General features: G+C 35.6%; 3 protein-coding genes across 3 annotated transcripts in view; all 3 read right to left on the reverse strand.

The window, feature by feature from the left end:
* Positions 1-912: 912 nt before the first annotated feature.
* Positions 913-3,236, reverse strand: LOC134789789 (gamma-glutamylcyclotransferase-like). Its single transcript, XM_063760437.1, has 3 exons — positions 3,017-3,236; positions 1,398-1,531; positions 913-1,283 (listed from the first exon to the last, which is right to left on the reverse strand). Exons 1-3 carry the CDS (start codon positions 3,140-3,142, stop codon positions 995-997), a joined length of 549 nt encoding a protein of 182 aa, XP_063616507.1. The 5' UTR covers positions 3,143-3,236; the 3' UTR covers positions 913-994.
* Positions 3,237-5,072: 1,836 nt separating this feature from the next.
* LOC134789827 (glycosaminoglycan xylosylkinase homolog) lies at positions 5,073-9,117 on the reverse strand. The gene is made up of 6 exons (XM_063760485.1): positions 8,638-9,117; positions 7,400-7,537; positions 6,905-7,133; positions 6,318-6,522; positions 5,864-6,064; positions 5,073-5,507 (listed from the first exon to the last, which is right to left on the reverse strand). The coding sequence occupies exons 1-6, from the start codon at positions 8,929-8,931 to the stop codon at positions 5,303-5,305; spliced, it is 1,272 nt and encodes a 423-aa protein (XP_063616555.1). The 5' UTR covers positions 8,932-9,117; the 3' UTR covers positions 5,073-5,302.
* A 2,486-nt stretch (positions 9,118-11,603) lies between these two features.
* Positions 11,604-16,294, reverse strand: part of LOC134789791 (short stature homeobox protein 2-like) — a 33,202-nt gene continuing 28,511 nt past the window's right edge. Inside the window, 1 exon segment of the mRNA XM_063760439.1 lies at positions 11,604-12,664. Within this exon segment, the coding sequence (XP_063616509.1) occupies positions 12,452-12,664 (213 nt within the window). The 3' untranslated portion in view covers positions 11,604-12,451.

Consider the following 16,294-nt stretch of genomic DNA (forward strand, 5'->3'; position numbering starts at 1 on the left):
TACATACGACGAAACCGTGGCTACGCGCTACGAGCGTAACCCGTAGCACTTAGTGGTATTGAATGTGTTAAGCTATAAAAAATTACCACTTAACATATAAAAACAATGTCATTGTACTACACCTTACCTACTCATAAACATAATAAAAATGTGATGATTATTATTAAATCAATGTGATTTTTACATTTTCGTTTTAGTTTTACTAAAATTCTGGTATTATTCATTGAGTGGTTTTGACTATGCCCACTTGCCCAGACAAGGGGAATACTTCCTAGTCATATTGGTAAAATACCGAGTAACATTGGGAAAATTACCAGTAGTATTGGGAATTTACTAGAAAAGTAAACCTATGTTGATTTTTTGCACTTCGTATGATGCATTTGTTGACAAGTAATGATTTAATGTAAAACAACTTATGTTGACATTTACTTAATTTGAATATTACCGTAAGTTACTGATTCTGGGGAATCTTACCGGTAACATTACTGGGAATTTTCCCACCTTGGGTATTTTACCGGTAACGGCACATCACTACTCCGGACTTTACGGGGTACCTCACGTTTCTTGGCAATTCAATGACAATAAAACAATGGAGAATGTCAATACACGTCGTATACGTGGGACAAGTGTGCACACGATCTCTCCCACGTTGCATTGCATACGTTGCGTACGTGGGAAAAGTGTGTTTCTAGCCTAAGGGATATGTTTCCCTATTAGACCATCTCTCTAGAACAGCGGTCGGCAACAGGCGGCCCGCGAACACTTCGTATGTAATATTAATATTGACAAACGACAATGTCTGATAAAGTCATAAATATCGGAAAGTGCGGCCCGCATCCACTTTGTTAACTACTAGGCTGCTAAAGGTTGCCGCCTGCTGCTCTAGAACAATAAAAAATAAAAACATATCAAAACATTATAATAAAAATATATATTCAAGACAGTATAATAAAAATGTATATTCATTCAAGTCATAAGTTTAAAATGCATCATTTTATAAATCCAATTTTGCAAGCATGTTGGGAGAGGCCTCTTGGCCATTATGAGGTAACTTATTTAGCTTTTCTATGTAATCTGGAGGCAGTTGACATTCTTCTGCTCCCTTCAAGATTACATTCAGGTAGGTGATGGATGGTCTCCGGTCCACTGGTATTTCATCATCCTCCTCTCGGGGTGGTGGGTTGCTAGTCTGTTGGTAAGTGCGGCATTCCACTGTTTGACCATCTGGTGTGGTAATTTCCACTGTTTTAGGAAAATACCAGTTAGTTTCTACACCTTCTTGCCTGGAAAAGAATATGTATCAATATAATTAAGGTCCTTATAATATTTTGTTCAAGTATACAAGCAGTTATAATCCTTATATATTTTGATGTTACTGTCACTGAGCTTAAACTAACCAGTCTAATGCCGGCATATCATTGTTATGCAACCTCCAGATGGCCCCCCATATAATGGAGCCTTGTTTAGGCACTATAGTAGCAGAAGTTCCTCGCCAGTGTTCTGAATACTTCATGAAATCAAGTATATGATTCTGAAAAAAAGTTTATTTCTAAGTTTGTTGCTAAGTTGTAATCAAATAATACCATGAAACAATAATAAATTAGACTCAAACCACAGATTAATAAATAGTTACTACGTAACAGATACTTCATTCCCAAACAAAAGCGAAAATACCTACGCTATAATAGCCTACAAAACCTTAATAATAATACCTGCTGCTCAGGACAAGAAGAAATGTACCATAAGTACGCGCACAAAGAGTCGAGACTGTGTTGCCCGCCTTGCGAGTCACGTGCTAACGCGTCATCGTAAGAATGCGCTAGGGTTGTAGGCATCTACCTATGATGATTATTGTAATAAAACGAATGTTGCGGATCAACCATATTTTTTATTAGTCAATGAAATATGTTTTAGTCTTATATAATGATTTATATTTTTTTCCCTTCTCGGAATTCTCTGTTATTAAATTTTATAGTTGTAAATATCCTAAATCCGTTAAATAATTTTAATAAATACTCAGGAGCAAAGCAACGGAAAATCAACGGTTTTTAAAAGTTGTAATACGGTGCTACCAGGCCGATTAATTATTACGTCGTCAAAATTATTTAAAAATACTTTTTCTAACCCTTCAATATAATTATTAAACGTTTCAGGTGGGACCTTCAGCTCAGCCCGCCATAAAAAGATGAATCTGTATTATAGGCTTTTTCCTTTGTTTTTTGACTTTTACACCCATTTACTGCACAATAATTACGTGGTTTCGGCATTTCGAAGCGTAAGCGCGGGAAACGTGCGGTGCGAGCGTTCAGGCGGGCGTTCGGCGGCCCTCTGTCGGTTGTATCGTCGACGATACGCCGAGCGGTAGGCATATAGCGCGTGGCCTTGAGCGTGTGACGGAGGCCTGCTCAAACTGCCTTAGCTATAAAGTAAATAGTATGTACACACACAAGGGTATGTACTCACACTCATAATCTTTATTGCATGTAGGTATTACATCATCCAGCTATTATTTTATGGTCATAATTTATAAGCGTTAATGTACTAACAAACTTATAAAACTACTATGATTTCCACGTAAATAACTGGCTGACTAAGACATTTTGGCCATTTCACTTAATAATAAGGTAACAGCCAGTGAAAAGGGGTTACTCCCACTAGTTACCACCAAGTTGTTAACAGTGGTAACTACTGGGATTTTTTTTACTACTGGAAAAATAATTCCCAGTAGTTACCACAAACTCGGTTTAGTGGTAACTACTGGGAATAACCGTGAAAAGGAGTCTACACCACTTGTCTTAGACAAACTCATCTTTTTATGATTGAGACTGTGTTCGTTTTTCGTTTTGTAGGTCTTTTGTAAGCGTGCTAAATGTATATATAGACTTAAGAAAAGTTTAAGATTTTTTCTATATTTTTAAAGAAGGAATTTATTATGATTTTATTCTATATAGTATATTAGCGAGATTAGCTATTATTTACTAAACAATATGGACTGATAAGCATCTTAAGTACTTACATCAAGCCGGCCGATGCCCAGGAATTCTGCTGTAGGATTGTTAATACGAATCCTTTTTTTCAATAAATTGCTGCCATAGGCAAAATACAGAAAATGATCTTTAACTGGAGCTATCATTCTTAACATTAATGGCTCGAATGATCAGAGAAAATCCCACCTTTTTATCACTATCAACACGATCCATCAGTATCATACATTGTTTTGATAAACAACTACGATTATCTGGATATGGTCCTATTTTTCATCACTCATCAAAAAAAATACAAAATTAAAAAATGCTTTATTGCCTTACAATACAGCATAATTCTACTGATCTCTTAATACCCCCGGGAGTAAAATAATATGTGCACTAGCTGTTAGAAACGTCTGTCACATGACATTGACAGCTTTTTTTTAAACCCCAGACGCAGAAATAGAGTTATGCTGGCTCCACACTTGTGCGTGAAACGCGAGTGTAAAGGGGGCTTGTGGTGTTTGTAGCAAACAAGGGCCCAACGTTTTCTGTTCTCTTTCACGGCGCAGCAATTAGTATCATTTCTCTCTCCTCGCTCTTTTAAAAATGCCGTTTGTCAAAAAAGGACAACCATACTGTTGACAAGATGGACTTCAAATCAAGTGTTGCCTTTTTTGATGCGCCCAAGCTGTGTATGTGTGCGTAAAAGCGTATATGTGTGCTCTTTTAGGAATGTGAAAAGTCGATTTTAATCATGTTATATATCGATAAACGCTACACAGCGGAACGAAATAGCGATTAATTGAAGCTTCAATATCTTCGTTAAACATAAACATAATTGAAATGCTAATGGATAATTAATATATTATAATGTAATAAAATAATTCAATTATTGCGGAACACATATTTTAGTAGGTATTTATGTATTTTAATTAAATATCTGAACTTTCCCTTGGTTCCCTGCTGGGGCGTCACGATAAAATTGTGATCTGATAACCACAATAAAGAATAAAAGCGTTTTTGTTCATTTTAGGTATCGTTAAACCTTTGAAGTAAAATTAAAATTGCAAGAAATGTCGATAGTTTATCGATATGACTTTATCGACATGGCTACAGCAAGGTGGGCCTCATTGTTAATCGTACACTAAACAAAAGTGGCAACAGTGACAGCTCGCTGAGACGGGATCTCTATATATTAAATCTATGGTAGCAAAAACTAATGGCAGTTTAGCTTCGCGGCTCGTGGCTCGGCTCGCGGCGCGTCTCGTGGCTCGTTTCAAGCGCGTAAGCCCGTCGAGCTAATATATTTTAAACACTAACGGCACGGCATAAGGTTTATAACCGAATGACAAGCCGAACGCGAGTGTAAATGTAAGCGCGCGAGCCCCTTTGGCTCGTGCCCAAAAAACACGCTCGCACGAGAATGTAAGCCGCCTATAATGATTATACTCTCGCCTCGTGTCTCGTAAGCTCATCGAACTAATCGATTTTAAACACTAACGGCACGGTATAAGGTTTGTAATCGAATGACAAACTGAATGCGAGTGTACTAGATTTATGGTGATATTAGAGCCCTCTAAATTGAAAAAATGCCCCAGAACGAAAATACTGGCGTCACAAATTGGTATTCTTGCGTCCGCACCTCATTTTATCGGTAATATCGGTCATTATCGCTTGAATTCGGCCGATTCGGCGAGCCAAATTGGTGTTCGCGTCCGCACGTTCTGATTCGATCGGGCAATTTAATCAGATTGGCGTAAAATTGACTTATCTGGATACCACTTTATAGTTGTATTTTTTTATTTGTATTTTGTTAGTTGTATTTTATAAAATTGTTAATGTCTTGTTATTATTTTTGCTTGTATGTAAATTCAATGTTGACGTGTAAAAGTGGCCTATTTGCTGAATAAATGTTGATATTTGATATAGGTATTAAGACTTTCAACTTTCAAGCAATTCTTGTCAGTAGAAAAAGGCGCGAAATTCAAATTTTCTATGAGACAATATCCCTTCGCGCCTACATTTTTCAAATTTGCCGCCTTTTTCTACTGACAAGATCTGCTTGACCAACTATATTATAGTAAATGTAATTTAAACAAAAAATAAGATCATAATATTATTTATTTTAAAAATGTATAGTGTTCAACCCACACCTTTCCACACATTCTAAACAAACAATTATCCTTATTCATTACATCATTATCTTTTAGTTTCCCTTACAAATCTAATGTACAATCAGCAACACCCCCAACTGACCATCGCCAGGCTGCAACTCATTGGATTAAAGTTCCGAATGGTCTATTAACTATGTTGTCGATAGTACTGTATCACAATTAAGTTTTAAACACTTTGGCACTACCTTGTCTCCCTATGCAATATTGTACAGTGGCATACACTTTCAGAAGTCTGCGTTCCATGGCTTTGAAATGGTCTTCTGTCACTAAATTTCCACCTTGAAATTCCGACATTAGTTTGATTGTTTCTGTCAGGCTGCCACCAGAAAGCAGCTCTAAGTATTTCCATGTCGTCAGTCTTAGACTGAAAAGAAAAATAGAATACAGCCTTAGGTCGAAATTTAGGATTTTTGGATTGCATTGCCTACATGTCACCTTTAATATACATATAGTCTAGTACCCACAAACCGAGCATTTGTGAGCTTACTGTGGGGCTAGGTCTATTTGTGTAAGATTGCCCCATAATATTTAATATTTAAAATATTTAATCATAATTTAAAAAAATGTTATAAGTCAGTTTCCCAGTAACTTGATTTCTTTTTTTTACATAAAAATTTCTACTATAAATTACTTCAAATAAATACTCTGTATAGTTTTACACTTTGGGACCTAAAGTATTGCAAATACCTATGTAAAAAGCATTACAAAGCATACACTTACATGCAGCACTGGTAAAGTGGAGCTAATATATCCAATTCATCAATCGCTGGGTTTCCAAGACCTTTTCCATTGTCCAGAAGTAGAATTCTGTCTTTATACATTTCATAACGGTGTCTATCTCCATTTTGGATCAAAAAGTCAAATATTGAAATGTCTACCAAGTCTAATATCCTTTTTGTGCTCAAAGTTCCCGTAACCTTTCTGAAAAAAATAGTTCACATTGAATTTAGAACTATGTATAGCTATTAGGTTAGTACCCCTGCATACACATTCGTATGCAGGGGTGCCAAACTAATAACTTTGCTGACTACATAATTTGATTAATCAAGTTGGTTTGCACACATGCAGGTTAGGACTATGGTTCTCATACTAGGCAATAAAATTTGCATATGTTGATTAATGTCTAGACACTTCAATGGATTTCTAATATAATGTTAATTCAAAACTTACTTACTTACAAAAGTCATTATCTCTTTGCCATTCCATTAGTTTAGAATCTCTGTAGTTGCGGTGCCATGGTGACTTGAACACTTGGAATTGAAATGGTTTGTCTAAGTATAAGATTGCTGCTCCTTCAATCTCGCCTTTATTGTCAGGACATACAGTCTCATTTATCTTACAATAAAAGCATTTGCCATAGATACAACGCCCACCATTGCCTGTAATGGAAAACAATAACAGAAAATATATATTTTTTAAATTATACATAGTTCCTACAGGAGTGAAAAACATCAGATCAATTTAAGTGAACTATCAATTCAAACATTATACAAAATATAGGTAATCTCGTACATTAGTCATTGCACAATGCTGGGAATTCTACAAGAATTATAGGCCTTTTGCCAAGTCTAATATTTAACCCTGCATTGACTTTGACCTACTTCTAATTACTGATTGAATATAAATTTGGCAGTGCACTAATAGCTGAGAAATAATTTCTTGGTATTGTGGTATTGATTTTAGATTTGATATAATTTTCAACATAATGTATTCTGACATCAAAATTGTATCATGCATGAACAAAATTGTCAAAATTGGTACCATTTCTTATCATAGTTCTTTTCAATCCTATTGTGGCAACAGAAACTATTTCTCTATCCACATGTATTTTCCTTATCACAGAGGGAGGTATCCAAGTGAAATTCAAAGTCATGGCAAGATAGTAAGCAAACACTTCGGAGTTGTGCCTATCAAAACCAGCCACAATACTTCCATGTATTATATGATCTCTCTCATACCTCTTTGGTTTGAAGTACAGCTTCTGTTTTCCCTGAAAGATTAGTTTATACAACTGTTACATAAAAATGAAGAAATTAGGCTCACTTCTTAAATGAATACAAGACTGTGACTGAGCTTTGGAGCAAAATGTACACCTCCTCTTAAAAATCTACATTGGCCGTTTTGTGTGCAAAATAATTGCTTCATGTGTAGGTATGCTCGCTCAGTGTGGACACGGCTAATGAAGTAACTTTAGCTAAATGTGCTTCAACGTACAGTTGTACAAAAACCACTGTAACATTGTTTGTCTAATCTTACCTCTAATAGCAGAAGCAATTTGAGTTGTGTTCCTTTAGGGGCATTGTCAACAAGGACGATGGGTGCTGTCTTCATAGCGTGTAACATTTGTCCCGCAACTCCATTCTTGTGAGGGTAAAGAGAACTTCCAGTGCCTACCTAAAAGTATACATTTTTTTTATTAATGTAGAATTAATAAAGCAGCAGCAAACTCTAGCAGTTTATAATATTTAAAACTTTCGTGTTTTGAACACATATTAACCTTTTGAACGCCACAGACTGCATTTGACGTCGATCGTTTTTTGATGAAAATCTACTGAAAAACGCCCTACTTTTGATTGGCATTATTTATTCACAAAACTAAATTTTACCCCTGGTGGCGTCAGTGGCACGGCAAATGGATGCGCCGTTTGGCGTTTAAAAGGTTAACACACATTTATAGACGGGTCTAACGCGAATTTTATTCAATTACGTTTATTTACAGACGTTTCGACACAGGTTTCACTGGTCGTGGTTAAGGCTGACTGAAGTCCCAGCATAATTTCAAAACAGAGATTTGTGCAACTACCCAAGGAAAAGTGTATGGAAAAGTTTGAGGTAGACATCACATTTTCAAACTACACATAATGCCAACTTGGGAACCAGTGATACAGAAGTTAAAACCAAAGGATCTATCTTCGGACGTGTGCGTAGATATTGTGAGTGTTGCGTGTCGGACTATTGACAATAATTAACATTATGTGTAGTGGGATGTGATGTCTACCCCAAACATTTCTATACACTTTTCGTCGGGTAGTTGCACAAATCTCTGTTTTGACATTTTGCTGGGACTTCAGTCAGCCGCGACCACGACCAGTGAAACCTATGTCGAAACGTCTAGCAGTTTATTTACATTAAAGTGTACCAAATAGGATTAAATATGTTATGTTAAAAAAAATATGAATCCATGTTCCAATTAGGAATTATTTTAATTTCACTAGAAGTACGATGGTAGTCCTCTAGGACTGAGGGTGTGTGTGTGTGGAGCTGTTGAGAGTGCATCCTTTGATAAATTAAGTCTTAATCTGGACACAGCATAAAACAAGATGGATTTGTTGCACAATTTAAAAATGAAGAACAGTAATACGAAGTTAAATGTAAATAACTAATTATAAATAATATTTTTTAACTAGTTTCATGAAGAAGCTTGCTGGAGATGGCATCGTTTTTTTGATTCAATGCGATTTGAATCATAAAAGTATACACAGCAAAGTACATACCTGGCTTAGATCTGGCCAATCATCTTGGATATTATCTGATGGACTAAATGAAGTCAGCAAAGTTCTTTGAAGTGGAAAGAACTTGGAGTTACGACTTTTATACTGACTAGGAAGATAGTTGAGGTAGTCGTAGATATCTTTAAATACGCTAGGCGATTGATCTAATTTAATACTGGGAACGTTAAAGTTTACAGATTTTTTACCTATCGGTATTAATGTGTAGAAAAAGTATATATTCAATGCTACAAGTAAGAGTAGAAATAGAGAGAAACCGAAAACATAATTCATAGACATTGTGCATTTCAAATACCAATTAACACTACATAAATAGCACTAACACTCTTAGTCAGATCTTTTGTTTTTCTCTACTACAACAAACTAATTCATATTGTATCTAAAAATATATATTTACGATAAAGTTAATTTATAAAATTTGAATAAATGCAATGGGCACTTCTTCATCCTATAAATATAAACAAAATAGATCAAATCGAGATGTCATTGTCAATGTCACATGATGACTTTTGTGAGTTGTATTTTCCCAAGATTTTATGACGTGTCCAAATCAAAGAATAGAATTCTGACTAGGGTCCAAATTGAACTAAACTAACAAAGGCCCCATACTCACGGGAGCTTTTAGAAACGCGCGTTAAAAAGCGCTTGAATTCGTCCGCACGCTAAATTCGATTTAACGATCAAGGCTTAAAGTCAAAAATCCAACAACGCTTGATAAAAGGCGCCCCCGCCGTCGTGTGAATAAATTTACACATGTATCCATTCTATCCATTTGTGTCTTTCAAACGCTTTTTTAACGCGCGTTGAAAAAGCTCCCGTGCGAATGGGGCCTAACATTTGTTGCTGTAAAGGCCAGTCTCGACAGAATGATCAAATCGACTGAATTAATCAGGAAAGAAATAGGCGACAATCTCCAATTTAATCACAAATTTTAGATTGACATTCGAGCGCTCTAAATATCGTCACAAATTGGTATTCTTGCGTTCTCACACTTCTCACCTCCAGTTTATAGTATAGGTAATATCGATCAGATTGGCAAAAAATTGTTCCCGTCTGAACTGGCATTAGGCTAACTGCCGGAATCAAAGATAATATATTATAATCATAATCATTACGTTTTACACGGAATTTTCATTCGGTTTCCGTACGAAATGACAGGTGTGAACGGGACGTCGCTATGTGCATTCATAGTGCTGTCTCGCTTGCACCTGTCATTCCGTTCGGAAACCGAATGAAAATTCCGTTCGTCTGCGGTTAGCCTAAAAGAATTATCACTACACCTTATAAAACAAAGACCCCCGCCGCGCAATAAACTCAAAAATTACTGAATGGATTTTTATGCGATTTTCACCTATCAATAGAGTGATTCTTGAGGAAGGTTTAGGTGTATAATAAAATTTGTTAAGCTTTTGTGTAACCCGGTACGAAGCCGGGGCGGGTCGCTAGTTTCACTTAAAATATCGTGTCGTGTATTTAACACCCTCGTTTCCAATATTTCACTTACAATGCTACCTACTATAATTGTTCTACTGCTACATGGTCCTTCGAGCCAAATCTTTGAAGTGAGTTAACGGAGAGAAACTAAAGGAAAAATATGATTTGGTGAACAATTATTTTGTATCTACTTTTACTAAAATTCGTTTATCTGATTATTAAATGTCTCAAAATAGGTATGCAAACCGGTGAAAAAAGTGGGCGGAATGCTTTGCTATTTACCAACAACAATGAAGACAACACAAAGGTACATATTTGAAAACAGGTGCAACTAAACACAACAAACAGAAGTTTGTCTCCGATACTAACCGGATTACGGCCAATCAGGACCGGCGCCTCCCTAATTGGAGGGAGGGGCTTTTTTAACAGCTTGCTCAAACAGGGCCTGTCAAATGGCGTAACATTGTTATGCCGTGCGTGTAAACACAACACGAGAAGTTTTTTGGGGTTTAAAGTTAAGTGTCTACTACGTCATACTCTAAAGCTAGACTTTATGGAACTACTCAACTCAAATTAACCTTCATTTACAAGACGTTGGCTGTAATTAAATATCTAAACTCAAAAAAAGTTTTTTTTAACCCAAATTAAAGGCAAAACAATCAAAATTTGTTTTTAATTTAAATCGTTTTTAGTTTAGCCCTATTTCTCGCGTGTCCCACTTGCCTCTTCCTAGCCATCCCTGCACGTCATAAGTGCCTTAACTGCTTTAACACTGCCCTATTCTATAAATTGGGCCTGAGAAATTGAGAAGTCTAAAAGCGGTTTTACCAAATCATTGTAGTGTAATTATAATTTTGCATGCTGTAGAAATATCACCGCAAATCAATTCTATTGATGTCTAGTGCTATATCGATGTCAATATGTCCAAGTGTTAACATGGTCATCTACCTATTATAACATGGCTGGTACATTACCATGGTTTGATCTGGGAGTGGAGGTTCGTTTATTATTAACCGTGCAGTCAGCCCGGCGGGGATGTCATCAATCAACGCAAATGCAGAAACAATGCCATTTTCACCCCTGGATTTAAATTATGGACAGTGGGTATCGCAACATCCATCATTAATAAAATATGAACCTAACACGTTTTTAATTTCATTATTTCATCTGTGGTTTGTGAATGTTGCCGAAAAAATGTGGTAAAAATAAGTAAGAAAACATTTTTATTACGATTTCCTCTAGATAATATATTAATATTATAGAACAGCTATGAACAGAGCATCAATTATGGAAACTATAAACACTATCTAATTTTAGTTTTTATTTACAATTATTAAGTAAAATGTTTTATTAAATACTTAATTTTACAATAACAGGAAAGTCGTTCTTAGAGGGGCCCACTGATTACCAGTCCGCCGGACGGTATCGGCCTGTCAGTTAGAACAAAATGTTGACAGTTCCGAACAACTGACAGGCCGATACCGTCCGGCGGACTGTTAATCAGTGGGCCCCTTTACATGAGACAAGTTTAATAAATTACGAGAACAATTTTCAATACACTTATCACAGTTTTAATGTGCTTAGAAATACTTTACAGTTTATAGGTATTATTGGTCAGAGTATTACCACCTTTAAACCAAATTCTATTCAATTCAAGCGAAGTAATAGTAGCGTAAACACATTGTCTAAATAATGTAGTATCTTAATTAACTTTACATTTGGAAGTCTTGAACGTATATATTTTACAGTCGATTTACTCATCTCATAATAATAAAATAGGTTGCCAGACTTAGATTAATAAAAGTAAAAATAAATCAGATTAAATTTTTTGAGATGAAAATAGAGTGAGTATAAGTAATATATGTATGTCGATTATGTTTATGTAGATACTTACATACAGGGTTAGTGTGTTCACCCTAACCTTTGATATATAAGCTACAGATGTAGAGCATAATTATTTTCCGTCGTATTTTCACGGAAGCGTACGAAACGTGTCTTGCTATTTCAGTCACTCTTGGTACAAAAACTACCGAGGTTGACTGATGTATCATGACAAATACGAACGTTTCCGAGAAAATTTGATGGAAAACCATTATGCACTACATCTGTAAAATATAGTCATCCATTAGCCATCAACTCATCACGCAACGCGAATCCAATGGCAATAGGTACCTTTCCCCTGATACATCATCGCTCAAGACTGCATGTATCACCACTATCACTATTACAACTTCAACGTCGTGCATTTTTGGAATTATGATTGTCTACTATCACCCACATCCGATTACGTTCAACTTTCGTCCTCACAAATATTTTGATCCTTATGTACATATTTCACAGCTAAATTGATCGGTATGGCGTGAGGCTATGCGTCTGTGGGCGCGGCGGCGGGCGGCGCGGAGTCGGCGGGAATCGGCGGCGTGGGCGCTCGCGCTGCGGCCAGCGCGGCGGCGTGTCGGCGCGCCTTGAGGCGCAGGTCGGCGATGGAAGAGGAGCGACAGCGCGCCGCCAGCGCCGCCAGGCCGGCGTAAGGCGGGCATAGCGCCGCTGCCGCCGCCGCTGCTGCTGCACTCGCGTACTGCGTGATACAAGACTGTGAGTTATTACGAATAAGTGTTAGTTTAATTATTATATTCAGTTATTGGAAGGTTTATACGTACAAAAAACGTGTATCTCATCTCACTGCATGTTTGATTTATTCTACTAAGGAATATAAAAATACAAACACTATAGTTCGTTTTTTTTAGCATTAGAAAGAAGGCAAGCAATATTGACATGTCTTTTAATTGAAAAATGTATTTTAAAAATAAGTAACTATTACTTATGAAAGCGAAAGAATGTTACTAATCAAGTAATCATATATGAGTCATAATTGTTACATTTGCCGTGACTTATTTTTCAAAAGTGTTTTTCAATAAAAAGACACATCAAGATTGTTTACCTTATTTCTAATGCTCAAAAAAACGAACTATAGTTACTAAGAAGTCTACGAATGATCTAAGTATATAACAGTAGCAGGAAAATGCTGCTACGGGCTACGGCGTAGCTGGCGTAGCTTTGGTTAGAGTCGAACTTTTAAATAGATACTGGCAAATCAAACTTACATGTTGACATCAAAATTATATCTAAATGACGTCATTTTGTTCTTATTCGTCAATACATGTACGGACAAGTACGAGAAAAATACACGCGCGAATGATAAATTAATGACATCATTTACCTAGATGCGGATTGGGGACTTCACATATACCTTTGAATTTCTTCGCAGATGTATGCAGGTTTCCTCACGATGTTTAATTTCCTTCACAGAAAAGCTAGTGGTAAATATCAAATGATATTTCGTACATAAGTTCCGAAAAACTCATTGGGCTAGCGTGGGGACTATAGCCCAAACCCTCTCGTGCTTGAGAGGAGGCCTGTGCCCAGCAGTGGGACGTATATAGGCTAAATTATTATTTTATTATTTTACCTAGATATAATAGGCATGTTGACAATTTTTTAGAACTGTATTCATTTTTACACGTAATTATTACAAAAAAAAAATATTTAAAATTTTTATTCATTAATTTTAAACACTAAATAGAGCTTAATTAGTTTAGTGTTTAAAGTTTGAGCCTAAACGCTCCAAGCTGTCACGTGACGTCACAAACAGATAAATAAACAAACTGCTGCCAAAATGTCAGTCCTAGCGTAGATCAAAAGCTGTAGTATTTAATTTATTTCTCTTTCTAAAAGATAATTATTACGTAAATATATAAGCTAAAATAATGAATAACAAGTTTTACATGTCTTATGCAGTGCCTATGTGTAAAAGAACAACAATCAAGACACTAGAGTATAAAACAAATATTTGTTACATGATACTTACGTTGCAGTTACGAATTTTGACTTGAATGATATTGTTAATTGCGCACTATATGTATACATATTACGTTCTGCGATGATAAAAACATTTCAAAAATGAATCACAATAACTGATTTCACATAAAAACACTTACAGTTACAATTTAAGATGAATTATTATGATACAACTAAAATTTTGAATGTAAATATAGCCGGCGCCGATATAACTTTTTAAATTTTATTTTATTTGTTTCCGACAGCCAACGTGGCAATGATAGTTCCATTCAGCCAAATAATTAAAAAGATTTTGGTGAAATATCGTATTATATAACATTTTATTTATTTAATAACAAATAAATATATACTTTATATCATGTAATAATATTTTTTGTACGTAATAAATGTCTATTGTCGAAATAAAAAATACATACAGTTTTTGAACATCCAAACTCTTTGGTGGTGTCGTATGGATTACGGTCAGGTTTGACGACTTGTCTGTGGTGTTTCTCATGTCATGACGTCACGCGCTCCGATTGGCGTTTACAGTCACGTGATACTGGGCATTATTTTAAATACTTTTGATTAATTTATTACGCATATTTACACTTGCAAAATATGCTTTTCAGCATTCTAATATTCCCTGCTATGGTAAAAACATAACATGTTATACATATATTCGCGATTCATGTCAACATGCCTATTTTGATGTCTAAATGTAAGTTCGAATTGGCCTATTTTGGGTATTTAATTATTTTCTCTTTCACATGCATTTGCGTTTGTAGGTTTATGTTACCGAACTGACGCAAGCCTACTGAAATAGTACAAGCTTATTAAATATGGAAATCGTTAACGATAACAAATAGACACCGGAAGCTGAAAGGTTTTTATGGGGTTCAAGGGGGAGAATTAATTCGAGAATCTAATTAAAAAACAAACTTGAGATTTCAAGGTCCGAATGTAAGGCGGAAGGCAAGGAGAATGTCGGCTCGGCGTAGTGATCTTCACCCGAATCCGGGCTAAACACTATACAGGGTGATCAATCCAAATGGGTCAGTATGGAGAAGTCAGAAACTATGAGAGATAGCGAAATCTGTTCTTAGGAACCATGGCTTCGATTTTAGATTTAATAATAATGGCATTCCATTTTTTTTTAATCTATCCTACATAACCGGGATTCGAACCCGGTCAATATTCTTGTTGTTTGTTTGTATGGCAACTTTTAAGCGATGCGTGATAGGTGGGGGGTGCTCGACCAAATATCATAGAGGGCCCCGAGACAAAACAAACTACATTAAAAAAAACTCAAAAAAATTTCGGCCAAAAAATTTTTTTTGACATGGTAATCTTGGGCCCCCAGGCTCGTCGCATGCCAAATCTCAGAGCGCTCGGACCAACTTGAAATAATAAAAAAAAAAGTCGGCCATTTTGAATTTTTTTTAATGTAGTTTGTTTTGTCTCGGGGCCCTCTATGATATTTGGTCGAGCACCCCCCACCTATCACGCATCGTTTAAAAGTTGCCATACAAACAAATACTACACGCGATTACATAAAGAATATTGACCAGGTTCGAATCCCGGTTATGTATGATAGATTTAAAAAAAATTGAATGCCATTATTATTAAATCTAAAATCGACGCCATGTTTCCTAAGAGATGATTTCGCTATCTCTTATAGTTTCTGACTTCTCCATACTGACCCATTTGGATTGATCACATGTATATGTACTAAACCCAGAAGGCCTACCGCAAAAAACGAAACTTTCGTTATCTGCTTCTCTATCGCCACTACATCTAGTTAGGCCACTTATTTAAATTTAGACAAGAAATTATAACATTTTTAAGCGAGCACAATTTTTATAGCATTAAAGGATTATTTAAATATAGATTTATTAATATTGTGACATTTTATTATTTATTTATTATATTATTGGCTCTATTTTCATTGTAAATATTAATCAATTATTGTTATTCTTATCTAATGTTATTGTAATTGATTATGTAATTTATTGTAATATAATGTAAATAGCTTTTAATATATTTTATCTACACACATATAATATCATAAACTCTCTATGATGCCTTCAAAATCCGTAAATAATGGCCCACATTACGATAAACTGTTTTGTTACAGCAAATTTCTTATCTGTGAAAATGTGGTAATAGCTTCATTACTATATCAAAATCGATTTGGTAATGCATTCAAATTTCGAACATCTCTGAAAAAAAAAAGCAAATTGATTTGACCCCTATTCTAATATCAGTCGAGATGACGTTTTATTCGAAATCAAATGACAATTGCATACAATATTGACAAATCTCGCATGTAACTTGGTATCGGACGATATGGTAATCGACCCCGACTCTA

The sequence above is a fragment of the Cydia splendana genome, chromosome 4 (genome assembly GCF_910591565.1).
Source record: "Cydia splendana chromosome 4, ilCydSple1.2, whole genome shotgun sequence".
Taxonomy (NCBI): Eukaryota; Metazoa; Arthropoda; class Insecta; order Lepidoptera; family Tortricidae; genus Cydia; species Cydia splendana.